This window comes from Corvus kubaryi, unplaced genomic scaffold (assembly GCF_017639235.1).
Source record: "Corvus kubaryi isolate FWS band 111438036 unplaced genomic scaffold, C.kubaryi_AGA036_p1.0 37398, whole genome shotgun sequence".
NCBI lineage: Eukaryota > Metazoa > Chordata > Aves > Passeriformes > Corvidae > Corvus > Corvus kubaryi.
This window is the reverse complement of record NW_024581137.1, coordinates 52,664,285-52,690,290: the sequence shown is the minus strand read 5'-3', so window position 1 is coordinate 52,690,290 and position 26,006 is coordinate 52,664,285. Positions and strand designations below refer to the sequence as shown.

The window sequence follows — 26,006 nt, the reverse complement described above, 5'->3', positions numbered from 1 at the left end:
AAGTGGAATTCATCCTGTATGTTTAAAATTACAGATTTGCTTACGAATCTTAACCATCCAATGCTTTAAAAGGGAAAAATGATAGATACGACTGTTCCTTTTTCAGATCATAAACACCAGAGTATTCCAAGATACTATTACACGGGCAGCAGAAAGTGTGACAATAAATTTAAATAGATTACATGTAAGAACACAAAAAATGCAGCTCTGATCAAGTCCTTCTCTGAACACAAGGGACAGGATGTCTCTCAAAATCTCCAGGGCTAGTTGGTAATCAAACTTTTAAAGGAACATTCAAATAGGACAAGTCCACAGTGGGGAACAAGATTATGAATTGTTTTGGAGTCCGGATTTCCAAGTTTTTCATACTGAAATCCTTCTTCTTATGAGAGCAGACTAGGACTGTGTAGGATTTTCAAGTTTTAAAAACACTTCATGTATTAAATAGCTTAACTATCAACTGCAATGAGCAATCACTTGCTTACAACCACTTCAGTGCTCCTGAAGAATGGGAGACAGCAAATGTAATGATTATTTTCTCAAGGGTTTCTGGACAGAAGCTGTGTGCAGAATAGTACACATCTGATCACAACAAAGAACTCATAGTCACTGATATAATAATTTGTTAAAGAGTCAAGGAAGTTTTAGTTATGGCAAATCATGATCTGTAAGGGCTCTCTGAAGGAGTCAGCAAACCTGGGGACAGGGAAATCTGATCGATGGAACTTACTTCACTACCAAACTCTTTTGGCAAAGCTCTTCACCAAAGCTACTTAGAAAAAGTTAAACTGACAGAATTAGAGGAATGGTCCCTATACTGATACAAGACACAAAATAAAGAGGGGAATAAATTATCAGTTTTGTAGGTGGGAGAATAGCACCACTGGAAATCTGACAGGGCCTGTCTGCTAACAGGTGGTGGTGCTCAACACACTCGTGTGCAATCTGAAAAATCAAGTGAGAAGGCAAGGTGACAAAGCTTGCCAACAGGACTGGGATATTCAGAGTAATAAAATCCAAAAGACAACTGCGAAGAACTGCACAAGAACTTCATAAAGCTGAGTGCTGGACTATAAAATGGCAGATGAAAGTCCACAAAGTAAAGAAACTAACATGACAAAATAGCTGGTATTGATGATCAGAAATACAAAGAAGCTTCCATACAAGGAACAGCTCAAAATACTGGCATTCTCCATACTAGCAAGTCAAGAGTGGAAGGAAAAGGAGGAGAAATGATGGAGGTCTATAAAACTGAGTGGCATGGATGGAGGAGGTGAATAGAAACCAGCTTTCCACTGTCTCTTCTCTAAGAGCATTGAGGGGCAGGCAGCTAATCCAGGAGGCAGCCACTTAAAATACAAGCTGAAGAGCTGCAGAACTGAAAAAGGTTAACATGGTTTCCTGAAGTTTTTTAAAGTGAATGGGAAGATTTATGAAAGTAAGCTCCAACACAGGCTGCCCAAGGCAAAGATACCACCTCCTGTTCACCAAGTCCCCAAGCCACAAACTGTTGAAATGCCTCCTTCTCCAGGCCTCCTCTGTTCTGCAGTCTTGCCCCAACATTCAGTCCAGAAGAACCTCTGCTCTGGTCTCCTATGGCTGCTGTAACATTCTCATGCATAAACCCTGCTCTCTCCTTCTGAGTTGTTCCAGTGAGTGCTGCCTTTACTCAGCATGTTCTCCACCCGAGGAAATGGAAGGAGTACTTTAAGACTCCCAACTGTTGTGTCTTTAAATGGCAAGAGCAGAACAGAACTGCCTCAGGCCCATTAAGCTGCAGTGTTCTAGTTCTTCATCACAAGCAGTAACAGCCAGGCTTCATCAAACACCCCTGCTTCTGTAGTGCTCGTTGGTTTTTTATACAGTATTTTAATACAAGAATTATAGCTGAATAAAATTATGTTACATTAACAGACTGCAATATGACTTTAAAAAATATGTCCTTACCCCTGGAATGACCACAGCCCCAACTCCATTCTTCAGTTTTGATCTTCCTCTGCCACCTCTTCCTGACAGACCTGCACCACGTGGTCTCCGCTTCCCCGGGAATCCTGATCCACGGCCCTGTTCAATTTAAGGTAACAATGTAAATGCAACCACACGTTCTCTGTTATATGAGATTCAAATTTGTTCAACGCATCTAGGGAAAAACGTAAGTAAAAAAACACCCTGGGATTTCAGGTGAGTATGAGCACACCAGGGCACAGTCATTAAATCTCTGCATAAATCAGTGTGAAATACCTTTAATTACTTACATGGCATAATACGATCACCTTTATCGTCAGTGAGAAAGCCGAAACCAGGAATGTTCATTTTCTGCTCAAGAGTAACTCGAAATATGGATTTCCCCCACCCCCTCTCCCCCACCTCAGTTGCAAAGTTTCCAAAATATATTTTTTATTCTATGATTCATTTTTCTTTTCGCTTTAAACAGCCAGCCCAGTCAGTCATGGGACTTCTGCACAAGGTCTGGACATTTGATTACTCGTAATCATAGATGCTTTTCTTACGCTATGAATAATCAAGTGAAACCTGGGATTTATTAGGATTCAGACCTGCTCACAAAGCAAAGCGGAGCTGGCTCCACGAAACTCTCTCAATTCAGCATATACAGAGAGAGTTTTTTACATTAATTCTCTCAATTACACTCAGATCAACATTCCCCATAATGTGAAGTTTTTCTTACACAATATCCACTTATTTACAGACAGCTGCTTTTCTCCATTCCTTATTTTAAGATGCAGATGCAGAGTTGCAGTGTGGTGCTTTGGAGTATTCAGTGTGTTCAACTACAATTATCTTTGGGAAAGCAAGTATGTTTTTAGTAATAATTACCTGTTATTCATACTGTGACTTTAGTTTGATATTTCGGGGGTTTTTAATTTCAGAATGAACTAAGTACAAGGGGATTCCTAATCCTCCCTAACCATTTCCAGAGCGAAAAGACCATATTCACATCCCCACATTCTGGCTGATGTATCAGACATCTTTACAATGTGTCTCAGAGCCTCTAATCTGTGTAACTGACGATAATTATGGCATGTACTCAAATAAGCATCTTTCCTACTACAAAATAAGCACTGAGATTATTATTGCATTTTGTATTTGTCAATAATCTCCTGGTTCCTAATACAGGCCAAGAATGGAGTACAGAGTATGGGGTATCCAAACATGTGCTGCAAAATACTTTTAATACCAAGGCAAAACATTTGCTCCATAAAACAATGCTGATGGAAGCAACAAAGTTCCTCAGGGACTGTGTCACCAACAGACATGAACAGTCTTTACTGACAGAGACAGGAGTTTTTTGGATGGAAAGAAGCACTGTGGGCACAGTATTTCTCAAATATTCCAACTCCTGCTTTAAAGAAGATATAGAACTTTATGGTCATAATTAAAGGGAGAATTGAAGGATCCCAATGTTAAAATTCTTTTAACATCCATCTATTAAACGGAAGAGAAATTAAATTGACTCATACACCAAGTTAATGTAATGCAATGATATTTGAGGAGTGAAAGGAAGGATGCTACTGGAGGCTGAGGTATTTATATGTACTGAGGTGAAACAAAAAATGTCCTTATATATCTATGGAGTTAATACATTTGCACACACAGGACATACAATCATCAATTTTTTAAGATGGAAACTCTTCTGACAAGTTTCTTATTTTCTTTTTCAGGCCTGGTATCAGTATTGTTATTTTCACACAACTAGTAACAGAAACAAGCACATACTTGTATCAATGTTAATGCTGAATATTAAGCTGAAAATTAATGCTTAAAGCAGCAAAAGCTAAGCTGATGTCAAATTAAAATAAAATTAGCATGAGAGTTAAAGTGAGATGAACTTAAATCATTGGGAAGCTACACGTATTTGTTGGTTTCATAAGAATTCTACTTTAGTTACTTCAGGTGTTTTTAATGATAAATGTCACCAGGAATACAAGTTTTGGGCCATCTAATCAGGTAGGAAAGTTGTTATTTATTCCCCCATCAGCTAAAAACAATGTCACTTTGAATCCACTCTGCAAGATTACTCGACAGCAACAAATTCAAGCCATCCTTCAGATCTCTGATCCTTTCCATGCCTGGCTTACCTTACCGCCAGTCTTAAGGACATTCTCCTTCTCAGGTAATTTATTTTGACAGCCAAATAAAGCCAACCACAAAAAGTGATGTACTCAACACACAAAATTTGGGTAATACAAAGTATTCTTTGCCATTGGAAATCAAGGCAATGCCATCATACTGTACACTCTGGAGAGTTCACATCTTTTAGCCTGGAAGCTCCAGAGTTCCAGTAAGTTTTAGAGGCCTTAAATAGTAACAGAATGAAAGATTAATTAAGGTGTGAGATACAGAATTTCACCACTAATCTCTACAGCAGAAAGATAGCAACGGATACATGAAAATAAATTCAAGTTATTTACCACTTTGATGCTCCAAATGGCACTGCCAGGAAGCTGTCTGGATTTAAAAATGTCCCGACCTTCTGAAATGTCTGGGGACCAGGAAGGTGGGCTGACTGTATTATTGGTACTCCAAGCCCCCTAGGATACGGTAGGTGAGAAAATAGATGTATAAAACTTTGCAACATAAAAAAAAAAAAAAAAAAAAAAAAAAGGCAAAAAGCAAGCAACAAAAAAAAAATCTGAAAAGCAAAGCACATGCAGGCATAGGCATTTCTAGATTAACTTAAGTAGTCAATTAGTTCACTGAGTGAGTAGAAGGTGGGAAATTTTTAGGTTCTCACTGAATGATACCCTAAAATGAGTATTTACTTCCAACTGATGGTTAAGTACAGCAAAATGAGTTTTATAAACAAAGCTTAATACAAATCTAAAGCAATCATAACAACAAATTACATGCCTAAATTTTATTGCATCAGTGACGAAGACATTTTGAGGTGGTAACATCCCCTTTTCTATTCCAAATCACATTTTTTAAAAAAACTGATGGCCTTAGTTGACTTTTGAGGCTAAACTACCCACAATCACAGCAACAATTAGTCTGAGGAAGCACAGCAAACAAAGGGAATATGAATAAACCACTGGACAAAAGAAAAGGAATATAGCCATGGGAATCAACAAAGCAGCTCATTCCTGCAAGTTTGCCCCAAATAAACTATTATAAAACCCCCACCACCAAATTGTTTTCACCCCAGTGTTTCCATGTTATGCTGTGGAATCCCATTTAAACATGTTATTATGCACAAGTAATAATATACATCCACATGGTGCACCTAGAAACTCGTTTTAACTAATTATTATCCCTATTTATAGAGTTTCCACCATGGTGAGAAATTGTATGACTGTCACTAGAAGTAAGGCAAAATGAGAAGAAAATGCGAAGACAGACAAGGAAAAAAATGTTGAGGCTCCCCATAGACAGTAAAATCTGCGAAAGACTTTTTCAAGCATGGAATAAAGACTGCAGGAGACAGACATCATAAATAACTTCACTGCCAATTTAACATTAACAAATTGACATTAGAATAGTTAAAGGACAGTACATTTTCCTAATTTTAAATTTGTGAGAGTGAAAAATACTGAATACCAGGACGAGAAGTCAAACTGATGAAAAGTACAGGTTTACCTTCCCCGAAATGCCGTTCAGCAGCAGAATCACAGGGCTGATATGGAATAACCTCATGCATACAAACAGTCCCAACTATTCACAACTGCTCACAAGGGAAAGCCCAAACACATTTACACCTTTGAATACTGGGATGTACAATAATAATAAGCATCAAGGAAAATGAGATGGCTTTGCAAAGCGTGTTTTTTGGTTTTTTCTTTTCTGAAATGCAATTTCTCCATCAAGAATGTGGGAATTAAGGGGTTTTTTGGAATAAATTACTCCATCAAAACATATATTCATCTCAGACTGTAAAGAGGTGTCTTGCTAACAGCTCCACTGACTGAAAACAGGGCTATCCTTCAAGTGATCTGGCACAACAGAGCCAAAAGAGAAAGTTTGCCAGTGACCTGAAAGCCCAATTATGGATAAAAGTCACATGGTAAAAACACCAACACTTGGTACAACCCACAGCGTGGACAGAGTTGTATTCAGCATAAATCTGCTTTCTGTGAGTTTAGCTCTGCCTGCACGGGAGAGGGAATATGGACAACAAGGCACTTAAAAAGTAACAACTTGACAATTCTGCCCACACAGGGTGGTAATCGGGCACACAAGCTACAAACTGCTGAGTGTCCAGACCACCTCCGTGCTTGGGATGGCCATCAATGCCTCCCCTCTGCCAAGGGCCTTCCAAAACCCACTCCAGAAGAACAGCTCCTGACAGCAGCTGCTCAAGGGTTCCACTGAGTGTGCTGGAATAAACAGTTTAAATTGGAAGATTTTGCTATCCCAGTTTTTTCCTTGACTTCAGATAGGTGGTCATCATGCAGAAAACTCAGCAGATCAAGAGGTTCTTCACCCTCTAACAGGGGAACAGTGCTGGGCAGAAACCTTCTGCACCTGCAAAGCTAGGGATGGACCCTGTTCACATCCAGGGCACAAGGACAGAACATTCATGACAGAACAGGGACATCAAGTCAGAAATGGGGGAAAAAAAGGAGGTCTGATACACTGGTAGGCAACTACATCAGCAGGTCCGTGGCACAGGAGATTTACCTTAACTATACTGGCCATAGTTTTAATATCAAGTAACAGTCAATTTTAGCAGATAAAATTCAAACTTTCATTGAATTTTAATTAGTTTCCCCTATACTTCTAAAATTTGTAATGCATAGTAGGTAACTGTTCTTAAAAAATGGCAACACAAAATCTGAATAGCAACACAAAGAAAATCTATTTGTCAAAAAAGCAATCTTTACATTGATCTATAAAGGAGGCAACATGCTGACTTAGGGTCAAAATTCAAGATCTTAAACACGCTGAAAATACTTAACTAAAATTACCTACTCTTACTTTGGAGGTATAGAATTATTCTCCTTTTAAGAACCTAACTTTTCTAATTATTAAGTATATTCAAAAGATTAAAAAGCTAAAAGAACATTAGATCTGAATATGAAATATTCAGTCTTGCAAAACAAAATGAATTGTATATGATTCATGAGCCATATTGTTACGAATTAAATTGGAAATTTAATCCAAGTTTTATTGTAGATCAGAAAAATTTGAATTCTTGGTCAGATAAACTTAATTAAAAACACACATTTCCACAATACCACGAACAAATGAATTACATCAAAGAGATGCACTAATTATATTTTGGCTTTTAATTAATGCCTATTACCACACAACACTGAAGATAAAGTTCTATTCGGTTCATTTACATCAGAACCCCAGCAATAATTATGTACTGTGACAGAAACAGGAAGTTCTAATTCTCCATCATATTCTTGAGTCCTCAAAATTGAACAACACAGCTGCAAGTAAATTATAACAAAAGGAAACCCAGTGTCAGCAAGGGTCAGGAGATCTCACTAAATTACCACTGACTGTGTTTAGCTGCTTAACGCTTCATGAATCCTACTGCAATTGCAAATGCACAAAGCTGGATTTGCAATTTAATATTTAATGTAATTTTAGGGTTGTGAACAAACTTTAATCACTTGAAAATATAGCTCCCCTCATTAAAAAAAAAAAACCAACAAAAAACCACCAAACCAAAAAACCAACCAAGCACCAAGCATGAAAACTGTAAAACTGATCCCTGAAAAAGACTCTTTTTTGATCTTTTTTTCCAACATCTACCTTTACAACAAGAAACTTGGTCATACCATGTAAGTGAAGACAGCAAAAAAAAGCCATAACATCCAAGACAGCACACATCCAAACCCATCACAGTGCTCTGCATTTTTTGGTCTCATTTAAAAAAATCTATTAAAACACCAACAGTATTCACTGTGTTGCATAACAGTAATCACCAACATCTTCATGATGAAAATTAAATACCTCTGAACATGGTTTCTCAAGGAACACACTCTGAAATAATACTAAAATAATATTTATGGAATTTACAAAACCAGGAGTTTATTATTTTTTATTCAAAATTATTCTACAGATCATTCTCAACTCTTTACCTACCAGTGTTTAAGTGCCAAAATTTGTAATGTCTTCCATTTACTGACTCAATCTTATGCTTTCCAGTACACAGTGCCACAGTAAAAATAACTATTTCAAATCTGTTCAATTCACAGAATAAACACAACACCATTTAACATAAACCTCCACAGAAAACTGTCATTTTCCTTGAGAAGATTTATTTCAAACTGGATCTATGTCAGATTAGTCGTTAATAAACTTATACGATAATTTCTACTAAGGCTACTTCTTCAGAAAAGAGAAATCTGCAATTATTAAAGAGAGGTCCTGTCCTTGACATAAATTTGCAGTTTATAGGCAAGAGTGGAGCATCTGCATATTCCATGGAGAAGATACTGGACAGACACAACTCTAAGGACAGCACTGTAAAAACGTGGCCAATCTGAAAGTTACTACTGAGTATCTGTGATCTATGAATAATTAAATTTCATACACATGTAAAAATTAATCTGGCTTCACTATGGAGTAGGGTAACAGGAACAGGAGACAATCCATGGAACAAAACCCAGTGAGGTGCTGAGCCTGGCAGGTAGAGGGTCCTCTCACAGAGCTGGATGCAGCTTTCCTGTACATGCTGCCCTAAAAAACACTGTAGAAAGGCACCTTACTGACAGGAACTGACACATTCCCCAAAGTGGAGTAAGTGTACCAGCCAAAGCCAATTACAGTTCATAACTGTACCTACATTTTCATTTCTACACAGCTCCCCTTTTGGTTAGAAGCTGGATTTTCTCTTGTTGCTTCCAACCAAACTTGGGATGCCTGCATAAACATCAGGGAGGAGATCGATATAGACACCAGCAACACTGAATGCAGCCCTGGGAGGGACTCATGAAGTCTTTTTTAAGCAGAATATTGTCCTTATTTTTGAAATGGGTTTTAGTCCTTTCCAAACAGGAGCAATGTGGTGTTGCAGATACACTGCTAAAGCAAACTACTAATACCTAATACAGGAAATCACTTCAAATTATGCAAATTATACTTCAAATTACGCATTTGTATTCACTGGCAAACCAGAATAATTATTCAAATGTATTTTATTAGTAATTGTATTAACAGATTCTGAAGAAAGCGCTAATAATTCATCCTACTGCCCAGCACAAGACATTAATTTAATGAGAACAAATCCAAATCAGAAACTGTCCTTCTGCACGGATTCATCCTGACTCCAGGGAAGCATGTGTCTTACAAAATTGAGGAGAAATATATCCAAGATCCAGAGAATTTTTTTTCTTATTCCTCTTCACAGGAAGTTCCATAACCTCACTGCAATGGGTATTTTATTGCATTTTTTAAACATTCCAACAAAGTAAACTGCATATTAGAAGCTTTTGAACTTCTAGGAAAAAGTGCAGAATATTACCATTTGTGAAATTATGTTGGCTTGTCTTTGGGGTTAAAGAGTGATCAGAACTCCATGAAGGAACTATTTTAAACCTGAGCAGTCCTGGACAAGCAACAAGTTCTGCAATGGCAGTTCCTTTGCACAACAAAAGAAAGCAGGGGTGAAACCAGTGTTAACTTCACCAGGCACAGGAGCCACAATCTCTTTAATCAAAAAAACCCCCCAACTTGCGTAACTTTCTCCCCTGCCCTCTAAGACAGGCTGCCAAGAACTCCTGCAGCTCCAAGGTAACATTTGTATGGCATAGCCTCACACCTGACACAAAGCCACACAGCGGCATATGTGCTATTTTTTTAAACAGAAAGAAGCAGACCCCAAACCCACACAATTAACCCACGTTTGAGATGACAGAATTCCTCTTCAGTGCCACCCAGAGAAGAATCACACAGGAGCTGGTTTATTCCAAACAACTACACCTATAACTTCATAGAAGTACTTTTTCCTCCAGAATTGTTTTCTCCATTTTTTACTTGTTTTTAGATCAATGTGATCACCTCCAGATGAACAAGAACTGAAACACTGCAGGTGTTTCAAAAGGTGTTTTAAAAGGCTAAAATGTTTTAAAATAAGCTTATGTCTCTTCTCGATCTGTGGAGGCACAATGGTGTGGAAAATATGATGGAGCATCACCAAACAGCACTTTTCTCAGCTGCCAGCATCTGCCCTGTATGATGCTTTCCAAAAGCCAGAACTGAAGAAAACGTCCATTTTGAAGTGTCTGTAGTATTGACACAAAGAAACAACAGGTCTTCTTTCTCTGGTTTTACACCTGGTGAAAAACTGCCTGCTTGCCTTCCAACCTTCCACAGAATTTCCATGCAACAGGAAACCAAACTGTCTGGATGCAATCCTGTGCCATGTGCTCTGGAATGACCCTGCTTGAGCAGGGAGGTCGGACCAGATGGCTCACTGTGATCCCTTCCAACCTGACCTGTTCTGTGATTTTGCTTCTGCTCCTATCCACAACTCTCCATTTGGAAAAGTACACAACTCTTACAAAAAATGAATGTTTTCAGCAGAAAGAATAATTTAAAATCCCCACAAAATAAATCTAAACGTACTTCTATCTGCAATCCAAAATGATTTAAATACATCTCTTCCACACTGTGGATTTATCAAATTACACCTTGCTCAAAAGGAAAACGCCTGCCTGTAACTGGACGTTTAAAAATCTCTTTTTTCATAGTCCACAGAACATAATTCAACAGCTTTCTGTCCCTCATCAAAAGCCCACAGTAAGAACTTAAGAAAACTGAAGAGAAATTTGCCACTGTTTAAGGCATTTACATATTTCTGCAAATATGATATATACACCTTACTGTACCGTGACCCAGGAAAACCTAAGTGCAGCACAATAAACAGAGATCTCCTAAACTCAGTGGAAACAGCAGAAAAACTGTTCAGAACACTCTATCATACCTTAGGAAGTGAAAATTTTGAAACCTTAGGTGACATGTAAAAACTGCAAGGGTTGTGCAATATATAAAAAAGTTTTGTTAACATGAAGTCCAGAAAAGCATGAAATCATCAACCTGGAACTCCCAAAGACTAAAAAGAAATTGTGATGAGAAAATGAAACACTAGCTTGTCACACTGACACACTTTTTGTATAGAATTTCACCAACAAGAAATGAATACTCTGGACTGATGAACCATTTTCCCTGGAATACGACTTGAGTAGAGAGCAAGATGCTGCAGAAAGTGACAGACTTGAGGATTCTTTTCACTTATCAAATTTAATCCTAGTCAAACCACAACTATTTGTACAAGACAGTTCTTGCATGGTAATTCCTAATGTAACAAAACCACAAAATTATTTACCATACCATTAGAAACGACGATCAAGAAAATATCTGGCAGAGTAAAGGACACAGAGTTGCAGAAGGTTATTCTCTAAAGCCAGTTTAAGAAGCTTTAACATTTTGAAAGTACCAAAATAAATGCACATGTGAAAAATATTCAAAGTCAAAAAGCACAGCATTATGCATATCTGCATTTGTAGAATATTGTATGAAAAATACAACAAACTTTCTTCTAGTTTGCTCTAACCACAAGCCAAAAGAAACTTAAATTCTCACCAGAGAACCTTTATGATGGCTGACTTTTTAACTATTTACCAGAACATTAACTCCTTGAAGAAATAAACTAACGCTCACTTAGGAGAATAAATGCATATTATAAGAAATAAGTGACTTTGTTAAGTTATACTGAAATTTAATAAACATATAACACTGTATGTGCTTACCTGTCTGGATCTGGGTCTTCCAGGGGAAAACTTGCGTTTGGTGATGGCCGGTTTTCCCATGCCAATTTTTGGAGTGACTGATATGTAGGTGGTTGGGAGAGCGCTCCCAGCAGCTGGAGGCAGCACTGGGGGCTGACTGTGCTGCACATCTCGTGCAGAATTCAAGTCTAGAGACACATCTGGCGAGGAAGACACATTTGTCTTGTTTAGATTAAGTGATGGGGGAAGTGAGGGGCAAGTCTCAGCTGGTGGTTTTATGGGTTTGTCTCCAACTGGTGAACTATTCACAACACCTCCATTTGAAGCAGTAGTTTCTACTTCTAGAAGAGCTGGTGCTTCTAACTTCTCATGGGTTTCTTCTTTTTCTACATCTTTCTGCACTTTTATTATTTCCAGTTGTTGCTCTACAGGGACAGAAATAGCTCCTTTTCTTTCAGTCTCCAGCATTTCTGGTGTCACAGTCATGGTCTCAGGTACTGAAGACAGAGACCGAGAGTCTGCTGTGGACACTTCTGATACCTCCACACTACCTTGAGGCAGCTGTATCTCTTCAGCTTGTTTGTCCAACTCCTGCTGTGCTACAGCTTGAACACCTTCCACCACTTCCATCATTTTCTCAGTCTGACTGTCACCACATACTGGTGTCTTTTTAGGAGACATTTCCATTACAGCTGAACTGATTTCAGCAGAGACTTCTGCTTCCAGTTGTGTGGACTTTTCCTCTGGTGATATACCTGTAATTAAGTACAACTATATTAAAGGCTCAGTGTGAAAAAGAAAAAACTTGTGGTGTATTGGTCAACAAATATACTTGGTACACATCATGCAGGCCAAGCACATATCACTTTACTTCAGTGAATTTAATATGTAGCTTAAAATATATTCATAAATATATATATTCATAAATATCTTTCTTTGTACCTATTTTTACAGTTGTCTATATTTTTAGTTCATTATTTTTCTTCCCTGAAAACACAACAGAGTGAATTAGAAGAAAGTAGACCCAAGATTAACTTTTCAGGAACACAACACACATTTCCAGGTAGGCAGCCAAAAATAGTTTCCTCTTTTTAATTTCTGTGTATTGAAGATACATGCTATCATAAATTAATGTATTTTAAGCTACTGTCCCAACACTTTCAAAAAGCTAAGAAGAACAGAACAAGTATAAATATAAACCATTTTCCTCCTAAAACTCTTTCAGACTTCAGGAAATCACCTGAAATGAAAACAGCTGCGGCTGGTTTAATTTTATTTATTAACGTATTATTAACTTCTTTCAAAAATATATGTCCAGCCTTCCCTTGAACCAAATCAAGCACCTTTCATCCACAACTTTCTTCATCAAGGAGTTCCAGAGTTCTTGTTCCACTCTATAAGGAACCACATTCTTTGCTCTGAATTTGGCTTCTCACATCTTCCTTTGATGGGCTCAGATTCTCTTACTTTCTATTACACTTGCATTCTTCTTAAACTCACACTGCGACAACTTCCTCACCCACATGTTCACAGACAGCATTTTATGATGAATATTTCTTCAGAGTTTAAATCATGGCCCTTCTACCACAGGCTGTGATGCATAACTGAGAGATCACAGCTAATCTGAACAGCTGGGTTTTTTTACTTTGTCTTTAAACGCAAGTCTCTTGTCTCCCCTTACAGCAGCCATCCTCCAACATCATCAGGACACACTGGCAAGTTCTTTACCCTTGATATTGGTCACTAATACATTTAGAGGAGTTGACCCTTCTTTAGCTGCTCCTCCCTGTGTGTTTGGTAAGATGCGGTTTCTCCCAAACCAGAAATGATCAGCTGCTGCAACCCCGTCTGGAAGATTATATTTTACTTACAAAGGGAAAGAAAAGAAAACCACGAAATCCTTAACCAAGGATACCTGTGGAGTTACAACCACAAGGAAAGTGTGAGTGACTGTATTTGTATAGCAACAAATCCCTGGGTTTTACTACAAACTTCCAGTGTACAAAGCATTCAACTATTTTTCCAGCTTGGGTAAAGCCAGTCCCAACAAAAAAGTAAAACAAACAAACAAAAAAAAGTAAAGCAACACAAATATTCTGAAGAATCTCCTTACCTTCATAAAACACTTCTTCAGCAAAGAAGTTAATACTCTTGCTTGAGAGCTCAGATAGAACTGTTGCAATGTGTCTCCTACTGCTTTCTAGGCACTTTTTCCTCTTGCATTTATAAAGCACTGCAAACCTCACTGACTGGAAGAGGGTTCTGGTTCTGAAGGGTTCTGAACCGGTATTTTCTCAGAGTGCAAAACTCTTTCTTACCTTCTGAGACACACCCAACAGCTGATTCCTGATCAGGGCCACCACCAGCAATGGGTTGTTCCTGAAATGCCATATCCTCTCCACCACTTTCCATTTCCATTTCATTTGTACAAGCTTAAGGAAAAGCAAAGCAGTTATTAAAATTGCTGTGTTTATTCTATTACTTTGGCATCAGCAACTGCTGTCACTGTTTGACCTTTTGGCTGAAGAGACTGATATTTAATGACGACAGGATTTAGGACAAGTCAGGTCAATGAGAAGGTTAAGGAGACTACTCCTTAAAAATTAAGAACCTTTAACTCATTAACACAGAAGCTGTTTTATACCTTTCAGATGGTAAAACATGTCTGCAAAGCCATTACATACACTTAATAGTGAAAATATACACATTTTTGCACAGCCTGAGCAATACAAGAAAGAATCTTCTTAAATTCCAAGTCTGTAAAATTCAACAGAACCAGCAGCATGAAGGCTTCAAATTTGTATACAAATACTACAGTGGATTATGGCATGGATGCAAGGTTCCATCTAATTATCAGCATTTGGAACACTGATTTGCACCTTTCCTGTTCAACAACATGAAAACTGAGTTTTGCCACTTTAGAACTAAGGTATCTTAACCTTTGCATGGAAAAGGTACTACTGAATACTTTTTTGCCTGACAGGACCATTATAGAGCACAGAAATGGGAAGTACTTTTATTTCCCCCCTTGTGTAAAAGCTCTTTCACTGAAGGAAATTCATGAAAATGCACTAGATGAAGTATGGAAAACAAAGTATATAGCAAGCATTAACTTGAAGGGAACTGATCCTCCATGGATGTTAGCACAAAAAAAAAGTGAAACAAATATTTCTGCATCAAGAAAGTCTTTTTTAAGTTCAAAAAGCCAGCAACTATTAAATGATACTACTTTTAGCACCCTAAAAGCTGCTCTCAGACTCTGCCAACTTCAAAGTGATATTTTAACTTCGAGGAAATCATCATTTAGATTGGCTCCAAATCTGATTTTAGAGTACAAAAGTGATCTCCTGGGTATAAAACACTGCATGACTGTACTAATGTAATAGCTCCAGATTACTCCTAGCAGCTGCAATGACAGTCCTGTTCTTCCTTGGGGAGAAGAGCGTGCTTGTCAATGCTTCTACTAGCAAGAAATCCTAACAGAGGCATTACTTAAAACTTTAGCCTTCCAGATAAACCTGCCACTTATTCAAAAGGGGTTTTCATAGGAGACTGGGAGTTGTCCCAGTGTATGTTTAGTTTCCAACATCTTCAAAATGCTCCAAGAACATTGCCTGGGAATCCACAGCCTCTCCTAGGATTTCAGAAGGGAAATGATCTGCAAAGGCCACTCTTCCTAACCTGGTGCCCGTGCACACTGACAGAGTGAACTCATTTACAGACATTTACCTCATGTCACTGCTTTTCCCCCAGGAGCACCTTTTCCATCATGTCTTTACTGCTCACAAAAGGTAATGTACAGGCTAACATCAAAGGGGATGACTTGTTTATACAAAACATCAGTTTGAACACAAACATTAGAGTTTTGTTGTAGTCCAACACTTTCCCTTTCCTGCCAAAATTTACGAGGCTTTCAAATCCATAGGTACTTAACGGATAACAAAAGATCAGTGCATAAACATTGCTGCTTAAGCCCAAAAAATACACATGGCAGTGGCCATGCAGTTAATCTGCTACATTTTACCTTGCTTCTGAATTTAACCACAGCTGTACTTCTCCAGGGAAGTTCAGCCTGGGTAAGTGTAGGTGCTGCCCAACAAAGCACATTGTGGGAAATACACAAGGGCATTGAGTTATTGAGTTTATTACACAGCTCTTGTGGATGACCCACTGGACTCAGATGAGCAGATGCATATTCCCTCTGTGCTTCCTTACTATTACTGATTTTTTTTAAAAAATACTTTACACTTTTCCACAACCTCCCTTTCTGCCTTCTGGTTGGCTTGTCCACTTAGACAAGAATCTCTCAGAAACAAGATGACTGATCATGTATTGCTTTGAAAAAGGACAAGCTGTCCAGTTGAATATACACCTATCCCTTGAACACAGTACAGCTGCCACTACTTTATCCATCCTGGATACAGTGAGGAGAATGAGTACTATGAGACTGTCCAGCAGCAAGAGAGAAACAGGAGAACTGGATGACTCCAGGAACATGCATCAGGTACAAATGAGCTAAACAGCCAGGCTGCCCAATGAATGAATTTATGAACTGTACCACATAAAAAAAACCCCAGAGAAGCTTACAGCTACAAGCTGAGAGGCTGGAGCTGGAACATGGAGAGCCACAATTAAGGTGCTCACTAACCCATGTTTGTATACAGGATCCTAAAGCCAGAAAGAGGAGTCACCCACAAACTGCTTGAGCAGCTGCTGTTAGAAAAAGGAAGGGATGAACTCCACAGAGTAGAATTTGAGTGGCTGGTTCACAAAAGACTTGGTAAGAGCGCTGCAGATGTTATATTTGATGTTAGCATTTTGGAACTGTGAAGTTTAAGTTTGATTACCTGTTATACTGCCAGGTTCAGGAATGAGTTCAGAAGTGTTCATTACATCACATGACTGAGTCTGATCCCCTTCTCCTTGTCTACAAAGAGTGCAGATGTAGTCTTTCAATTGAGAGTCCAATTCACTACCTGGAGATCTGTCACACTCTATGTGAATCCATCTGGGGAGATTAATTTATTGTGATTTAATTTACTGACTATGATTTTAGTAATGAAAATATAAAGCATCATAGTAAAAATCCATTAAAAATAGCACTGCTTCCCATTCTTATGGGGAAACAAAGATCTTCAACCAAGGCTTGATTATGGAGAATTTTAGAGGAGTAAGCATGGTATGTCAGCATGTCAAGCAGTGAACAAACTTAAACATGAAGACTTAAATTGTCCCTAAAATGAACTGGACTCTACAAGATGTACAGCATCATCATAAAGTTGCACAGTTAGATGCAATACCATTGAATATGAAACATAGCTTACATTCTTAAAATATTCCAAATAGTCTATTTTTTTAAAAATTACTGGCATACAAAACCACGTAAAATTCAACAGAAGACATAAACTTGAAAATTAAAAAAAACCCCAGATCACTGCAAACAACCATCTTGAAACTTTAGGACAATGACTTTCTAGCCTGCTTCCTCACAAAATAGGTGCAATGTAAGAAGCAGCAGCAGCTTGCAGCAAGTAACTGCCAGGTATCCTCAGGTAACTGCCAATTAAGACTTACTTGCTAAGGTTAAAATAAAGCTACCTGCTACTGTTCATTGTATTTAGGGATGAAGAATCAAGGAGCTGCACAAGATCCTGTGGCACTGTGCATCAAACACAGTGCACATCCTTCCCAGAAACACATCAGTGACACACAGCTCATCATAAGCTTTATGCGTTTTAGTACAAATCAACAGAAGTTGGATTCTTACCTTTTGCACATGTGACAATGCAACATATCTTTCTGGAAGTCTTGGAGGCACAGTTTTTCACAGAAAGGACAAGATAAGTTGTCTTGCTGTTGGTAACAACTGTCACATACCAAACAATTATGGTGCCACTGACAACTTGTTCGTGTGCCACACTCAGCACATACTCTACAGTTCTAGAGATCACAAGAATTTAGTAGTTAATTATGATATTTCACAATGGGATAGAATTGCCATTAACTGACATTTTCCTGTTTTGAATTAAATTTAATAGCTTTTGTCCTTGATAACACATAAAGTTAACCAAAATCTGATAGCAGAGCATGAATAACCTGGACAACAGCAAGAAGTTTCCTGGCACTACTCCCTGACTTGAAAGGAGTATTTCTTATGAGACCAAACTTTTTTATTGCTAATCTCAAGTTACCTTATGACTGCCACAAACTGATATAACATTATATACATCTCATATACAGGGATCTCCCTTATATGTTCGAATTACTTACAAAGTTAGTGATAAAAGAACAAATTCATCCTGCCCTCCTCAAATGCAAAGGAACCCATGAGCTGCAGAACTGCTGTTTTGGTAAGCAAGGAGGAGTTGAATATAAAGAGACGTCAAGTATAGATTACATATAATACTATATAGCTTTGAGCTTACATTTTTGTTCCCATTGTATCGTGAGATGTTTTGTTCCCATTGTAACTGAAGATTATCCACTCCACCTGGATCCTACACTTCTCTCTTCCCTATGGAGGTTGATTTACTATCCTATATAGGCTTCTTCTGCCACAGCCCTGACAGCTCCCCCCACAGAGCAGCTGTAGAGCCACAGGATTTACATCCAAATGGGACTCCTTCAGAAATTACAAATTACATTATGTGGCAACAGCAATCCACAATACACCTGGAACAGCACAATGTGGATAACAAAGTTTGGGCTCTTATAAATGACAAGGAATTACTCTGAAATCTTTCCACTTACTTTACATTTCCAACCATTTGTTGGTACGGCATCCATAACTGGTTGTAGGCAGAAAGTGTGGTAGCCTTTGTCGCATGTATCGCACACCAGCATCTTGTTGTCTTCCCCAGAGTGTCTAAGGAAAGTAACAAGAAAATTACTTAAATAAGCAGCAACAAAATATCTGTTTCATGAAAAGTCTGAACAGGAAGACCCAGGTGTGCACACAGAAATACACAAATACTACTTACAAATATGCCCAGAGACAATGCCTTCAAATTCATTTTTAAATATGAGTGCAGACTACTATGTTTATTTACCAGGAGCTAAGCCTGTACAACCATTCTGAATTCTAGGTATTGGCCCACTTTCACTTACACACGTGCAGACAGATTTAATGGCCTTTCTGTACTGAAATCAGTTCAAAATCTGTGATATATATTTTATCTCTTTCTGAAGAAAACATCCAGTTGTACTTGCTTCTGCAGTGTGACTGTAAGTCTTCCAAAGCAAAAAAGGAGCCATCAAGTCTATCAGAGCTCCTACAATGTCAGACAATATGACTGCAAGAGCAAAACAAACATTAAAGGAAGAGATTTCAATTTTTTACAGTGATGTATTACAGAGCTCCACCACAGATTCCAGAGATAAAATAAATTTGCTGAGAATAAGACAAATAGTTTGGTAATATCTAAAGGCATTGTGTTCTGCCTTAGTTTAAAAATAAATTAATTCACTAAGTAAACATGCAACAAGATTTGCCTAGATAAAGCCTTGCAGTATATGGCATTATACATGCTAGATAATACCTCATTACCTGGGAGAGCTGGTATTTTAAAAACTCCTCTCTTTGCATGAAGATATGTTTAAAATTATGTTCTTCCAATAATGGTGAAAAACTGCCATACTGCATTAAGTAATTATAGAATCAAAGAATGGTTTGGGTTGGAAGGGACTTAAAAGACCATCCAGTTCCATGGGCAGGGACGCCTCACACTAGACCAGGTTGCTCAAAGCCCATCCAGCCTGGCCTTCAACACTTCCAGAGTGAGGCATCCATGGCTCCTCTGGGCAACCTATGCCAAGTGCCTCTCTGCCCAGCCTGTACTTGTGTTTAGGATTTCCCCAATCCAGGTGCAGGACATTGCACTTGTCCTTGTTGAAGTACAGGAGGTTCACACAGCCCCACCTCTCCAGCCTGCCCAGGTCCCTCTGGATGGTGTCCCTTCTCCTCAGCACCAACTGCCCCACGCAGCTTGGTGTCGCTGGCAAACTTGCTGAGGGTGCCCTCAACCCCGTTGTCCACGTTGTGACAAAGCTGTTTAACAGCACCAGTCCCAATTCCAGCCCCTGAAGAACAACACTCATCACTGGTCTCCACTTGGACATTGAGCCACTGACCCCAACTCTTTGAGTGTGGCCACCAAGCCAATTCCTAATCCCCAGAGCGCTCCATCTGTCAAATCCATTTCTCTCCGGTTTAGAGACAAGGATCCTGTGTTGGACAGTGCTGAACACTTTGCACGAGCCCAGGTAGCTGACATCAGTTGTTCTTCCTCCACAAACTCTGTAACCCCATCATAGCAGGCACCAGATTCTTCAGGCACTGTTTTCCCTCAGTGAAGTCATGGTGTCTGTCACCATCACCTCCTTATGTCCCGTGTGTCTCAGCACAGTTTCCAGGAGGATCTGCTCCATGACCTTGCCAGGCACAGAGGTGAGACTGACTGGCCTGTGGCTCCCCAGGTCTTCTTTATTTCCCTTTGTAAAAATGGGGTTTATGTTTCTCCTTTTCCAGTCAGTGGGAACTTCACCAGACTGCCACAACTTCTCAAATACGATGGATAGTGGCTTAGCCACTTCATCCACCACTTCCCTCAGAACTCATGGATGTATCTCACAAGGTCCCATGATCTGGGAGTGAACACATCACATTTACTCTATTTTTCCACAAGAGAGAAGACTTGTTAGCAGACACTGTAATTACCCAGTACAATACATTTAGGGATACTTTTTAGAACGTGCTTCTCTACTCTAGCTTCATTGATGAGATTTGCTATCTGCTGCTCGTGATCAGGCAACACTCTTTCTTTGAAGTGGGCTGAGTGAATGCTAGCAAATACCAAGTGTTATGCTTGGAAAACAGGAAAGCACCGACTGGTCAGATACATGAGGCAGTAGTAAAGTGGGTTTTTTTCCTTCATACTGTCCCAGCTGATCTGACCAAAGCTGAATAAAACTCTTATTTCTTTTTCAATAAGTCCTTCAAAAAAAAACAAGCAAGCGAAAGAACCCTGCAGCGCCCATCAGATTAAGTTAGAAGAGAACAAGCCCACAAGCAGTCAGAATTTTCTAAGTGAACCCTTACAGTGCCACAGCAATTAAGTTTCATTGTCTCTGTCTTTGGTGCAACTACTCAATCACAGCCACTCATGTCACTTTGTTTCTTTGCCCAACTAAGCCACCGTTCTGTTTTCATAATGACTCTCTACCTGCCTCTGAAAGACATTAAGAAATGAGAGAAGACCTAATACCTGCCCAGTGTGTAGGTACAAGCACAACTAAACTGTCAGCTGACTAAGAGCAAAGGTTCCCAGACTGTGAAGGCACTAGATTAAAATAATTTGTTTATTTGGTAAATTTGAGAAAAATCCTCCTGTATAAAAGGAGGAAAAACTCAGAATGTTTTATTGCTTTCCAGAACCTGCCAAGATAATGGTAACTCTGGGAGTAAAATACACAGGACTTCCAGCTCAGCTCTTCTAGAACAAAGTTTCCAACAAAAGAGTTTGCTCAGCTACTTAATGCAGTATCATAACAGACAGAGATGGGCAAATGTACTATACTTTTTGGAAAAAAACCCCGAACATTTAATATAATAGGAATTTCAGAATCACAGCACATAAATCTCACACCATCCTCCTCCATGTCCTGTAAGTTTCACTTACTTGCAGTTCTGGCACACTTTGCAATCAGGACACTGCCAACCTGCTCTTTTTAAAGGTGTAACTTGAATGTCCAGACACATCCCATGGTAGTGCTGGCCACAGGTAGTACAAAAAAGTTGATCTAAGAGGTCTCCAGGGCTATCGCACACTGCACAATTTGCTTCTTCTTTTGCTATAAAGGAATAATTTTTTCAATTATTATTTTATTCAAAATTATGAACAATTCAATGAATCAAATTACTTAGTAGTTCTTATGCATACAAAACTTGATCATTCTTATGAAATTCAAATTTAATTAATACATTTAATAGCTACTACTTTAATTCAGTTTTCTCAACTAATCTTCTCATAACAAAAGTACATTAATTTTAAACCTTAATGAAGTCTTATAAAAAGGAACAGTTTTATTCTCCTCAAGATAAAGCTGAGAGCTTTGGAACCAACTCCTCTGTGGATGAAGTGAAAAATAAAGCCCCTACAAGGTCTAAATCTATTATTTAGCTGAAGTGTTTGCAAGAAGAACTTGAGTTAGGACAAGCAAGTCTATCAATTTGAACTAAAACCTGACAGAAGACAAGCCTTACCAGTAAACCTCTTCCATGTTCTGTCATTAAAGAAAAATACTTTGCTGTGCAGCACTGTTGGTCTTTAAAAACAGAAGAATATGAACTCACATCTTTCCTATTCCTGAACACACATGAGTTCTTGGGTACATGAACTGTGAAATACGCCTGAACAAACACAGTTTTAAGCTGATCCTAGAACAGAGAAGTTTTCATAAAACCTGCTAATTGTGTCATATGAACACTGTGTACTTACATCTTTCAGGAGCCTGATCAATGTGGTCTGGACAAAGGAGGGACAAGTTACTGAAATCCTGAAATGTGCCTGCTCCAGCAGCACAGGGGTAATGGTATATCTGGGTACATTTCTCTTCACAGCATTTGATAGTGGCTCCAAGGTGCTTACAAAATGCACATCGCTGAAAAACAAACACAAGAAGTCATTAAAAAATTACTTTTTCTTGTAATTTTTTTAGCCAGATATGTTCCCCTCCTTCATTTAGCAGACAAACACCTTGGCCAATAGGAGGTAGTGAATACTGAGAAGGAAATGTGGGTGGTAGTGGGTGGTGTCTTTCAGTGGCACTCCCAAATCTTTACTTAAAAAGTTCAATGAAACCCACTCTAAACGTGCTCTGACAATTAAGATTCTTCTTGCCACAGAAAAGCAGTTTTGTTCCATGTTATCTAGCTTGAGCTATGCCTTCAGCAATGGGGCCTGGAGACTTATTCTGAAAATAAAGGCAGATGACACCATGCTGTCAATAGCTTAAGACTAAAACCCACTTGGCTCTGTAAGCTGTAACGTAAAACCACAGACACTGTAATCAGAAATGCAAATGGAAATCAAATATGACGTTCTCCCAAAAATCTTACTGGCATTATACAATTCTCTCTGGGATGATAATGCATTACATAACCTCGCACTTTTTTCTCATCTTGCCTTTCAAGACTACACAAATATCACCACCAAACTTCGAGAAGTCATAAATAAGCACAATTATTATTAGACACCAGAGAAATAATTTCTCAGAAAGAACAATGCAATGATCCTCCAGTTCTCTAGTCAAGAGGGAGCAGAGTCTATCAGTCTGCTTGTAAAAAATCACCCACACCTTTCCGATTCAGTTAATCAGTCTTTTTTCTTTCTCAGATTCACTGCAGTCCCTGAAGCACTGTAACATGCTTTTGCACTTTTTCACCAAGGCAACAATACTTTTTAAGGCACAGCACTGTAAGATTTTGAGTAAACTTAAGAAAAAACAGGTCAGTGGCTCACAGGAAGGCGTACATAATATACAGCAACAACTGAGCTCAGGGACTCTCATTTTTCACAACAAAAATATAATACTAACACCAGTATGTTTGATTACTAGCAGAAGTGTCAAGTAACATCCAAATATGAACATAAACCAAATCAAAGAGAAGTTATGTACTGCATCTGCTTAACTCTTAGAATAGAGGCAGTATTTATTACCATAGTTCTTCTCTGTTTTGAAGCCGGGCATGAAATTAGGCATGAAATAGTGTTACTATAAGTCCACAGATATCAAAACCAGCCCATATGAAAATACAAATCACAAAGCTGCCTGTGTCAACAGCTACATCGATATTCTTTAAAACCAGATGAAATTAACATCTTCAGAAAAATATCTGCCTGCACGATAACTCATGGACAAGAGACAGAAAAAATATTAGCGTATGCTAAACAGAGCTGCAGTGTAAAAAGATAAAAATGCTCTGGCACAGCAATTAAAAGGGATCACCAAAGAGAACTACTGCCAAGTTTGTGGGCTATGATGCTTTGTCTAGTCCTCTGATCTGCAGGACATCTCACCATGTCTAACACCTGTATGGCAAAGGTGTATCCTGTTACTTGACCAATGAAATGCAGAGGAGAGGAGGGGGGACAAGATCAGTAAATAATAACATAGAGCTCCTGAAGCAGGTGAAGGCAGCAGCGACAGAATTACATTTAAGGACTGCCAACAAAACTGAAGTCCTGCAAAAAACTCCTTTTAGGAAATGATAACTTCAGTGAACACTTGCTGAGGATGCTGAACAAGGTAAATCCTGAACTTAGATGTAAAGCATGAAAATACAGCCCCCAAAGCCTCCAACTTCAAGAACTGCAGCCGCACACTGAACCACACACAACCACTGCCCTGTTTTGTCCTCGATGTCCCGAAAACCTATGGAGATGGACGAGGTTTAGCTAAGACCCAACTCTTACAGGCCACACTTTTTTCAAAGATTTTATTCAGTACAAAAAAAAGCAAGAAGGGGAACTTGGGAGGAGCTGAGGTCCAAAATGTATCCCTCAAAAAAGTATTCAACAAGACTTTGTTGGATCCCATCACTGACCCTTAATAACTAATGAGGAAAAGAAAATTATGAAAGAACTGTAAGCACTCAAATAATCCAATATTTATTAAAAGTTGGGAATAATGGAATAAATAGCAATATAAATGGAATTTTAAAATACCACATCTGTTTTTTAAAACTACCAATCAACCATGGTACATACCAAATATAAAATCAGAATGTAACTCTTCCCAAATGCTCTATGACTAAATGATGAAATTATTAGAAATGAGCAAACTACAGGATTACTAAAAAAACCTTGAAAAATGTTGATGTTGATTTAAGGAACCACATAAAGATGTTGGAAGAAAAATGGAAGCCCAAATTACATGTAATTGAACCCTTCAAACCCATCTGCTAAACTGCACTGGCAATGAAAAGCATTTGGCAGATAAGTGAAACACACACTTTGAAAACAATGTGGTATATATCATCCGAAGCAAGTAAAAAGCACAGAATATCAACATTTGTTGAATTTGTAAGAGAGATAAAGCAGTCTGAAGAAACCAATGCCCAAGGGGATTTTTTTGGCAGCAGATGTTGGTGAGAAGAGTTACTTTTCCAGTGCTAGAAGCCAACACTCCTCTGAAGCCAGGCCCCATGCTACGACCCCAAGAGAACAGCAAAAGTGTATTAAATTAAACAAAAAAATTTAAGAGCTCTGCTAAATAAAATCAGTAACAGATACTACTTTACTATTGCTAAAATATGGAATTATGACAACAGGAGTTGGAATGAAGGAATAAATCATATTGCCCATGAGATGCATGTCCGTATGAGGACAGTGTCAGAGCCAGGGACAGTCTGGAGTCTCCAGTTTCATTAGTATGAGCACAAAGTAAGGTGTTATGTGAATGGGGTGGAAGCTGAATCCAAGTATTCAAAGGGCAGGTATTGGAAAATGGTAAGCTGTCAAAGCAAGACAAACACTGTTTTGTTGATGGATCGAGTAATTTTACATTCCTGTTCTACAGGAAAAAAAAAACCCCCAACTTTACAAGGTGTCAGAAAGCTGGAGAGATAGTTCATTACTTATTCATAGGACATTCAAGGAAATAAGCTAAAGCAGAGCCAGCAGACTATTTTCCTACTCAGAAAGTCCTTCACTGGTTACCAACTGTTCCCTTCAGCAAGTTCCTTGTGCACTCGTCCATGCAAGAAAGCTCTGAACCCAGCCCTACTTCTGCTACTTCTTACTATTGTGATTTCCATCATTTAGAACTGTCCACAGCTCTTTCTACTTGGCCCTTTTGACTTTTTTTTTTTAACATCTGCTTTTTCAAAAGCTATACCATCTTTAAAATTTAATTTTAAAATTCCCTTTATTTACTAATCCCATTGGCTCAAATATGACATTGTTGTAACAAATACAGTGGAAAAGGAAGAACTAAGTGAACTAACAGAAAACAAAAGAAAACCTGATCAATCACCTCCCCTGTATTCTAGCTCTATGGGAGAACATCCTCCATGAAGTTAGAGTGGCAGAAACCACACAGAAGATTTCCAGTACAAGAAAAACTCATGCCTGCTTGCTACAATTGTAATTGCACCAAAACCAGCTAAACAAAAATGTTAATTCTGCCTTGTTCAGCTCAGCTGAATGCCACAAATCCCACTGGCTTTACTGGAAACACATGGCCAAAGTGGAAAATGGTGACAAGAGCAGCAGCTTTTTGCTTACATATTTCTAACCTTCCTGC

General features: G+C 38.6%; 1 protein-coding gene across 9 annotated transcripts in view; it reads right to left on the bottom strand.

Annotated features, from left to right (window-relative positions):
* KMT2C (lysine methyltransferase 2C) overlaps positions 1 to 26,006 on the bottom strand; it is a 193,429-nt gene that overhangs the window by 67,022 nt on the left and 100,401 nt on the right. For 8 of the 9 annotated variants that reach the window (XM_042044205.1, XM_042044206.1, XM_042044207.1 and 5 more), the window contains 9 exons: positions 22,199 to 22,361; positions 21,380 to 21,551; positions 18,453 to 18,567; positions 17,470 to 17,642; positions 16,550 to 16,710; positions 14,021 to 14,134; positions 11,724 to 12,457; positions 4,431 to 4,550; positions 1,948 to 2,064 (listed from right to left, as the gene is read on the bottom strand). In XM_042044205.1, the coding sequence (XP_041900139.1) occupies positions 1,948 to 2,064; positions 4,431 to 4,550; positions 11,724 to 12,457; positions 14,021 to 14,134; positions 16,550 to 16,710; positions 17,470 to 17,642; positions 18,453 to 18,567; positions 21,380 to 21,551; positions 22,199 to 22,361 (1,869 nt within the window). The remainder of the gene's footprint in view (positions 1 to 1,947; positions 2,065 to 4,430; positions 4,551 to 11,723; positions 12,458 to 14,020; positions 14,135 to 16,549; positions 16,711 to 17,469; positions 17,643 to 18,452; positions 18,568 to 21,379; positions 21,552 to 22,198; positions 22,362 to 26,006) is intronic. The other variant, XM_042044209.1, reaches the window with a different exon arrangement.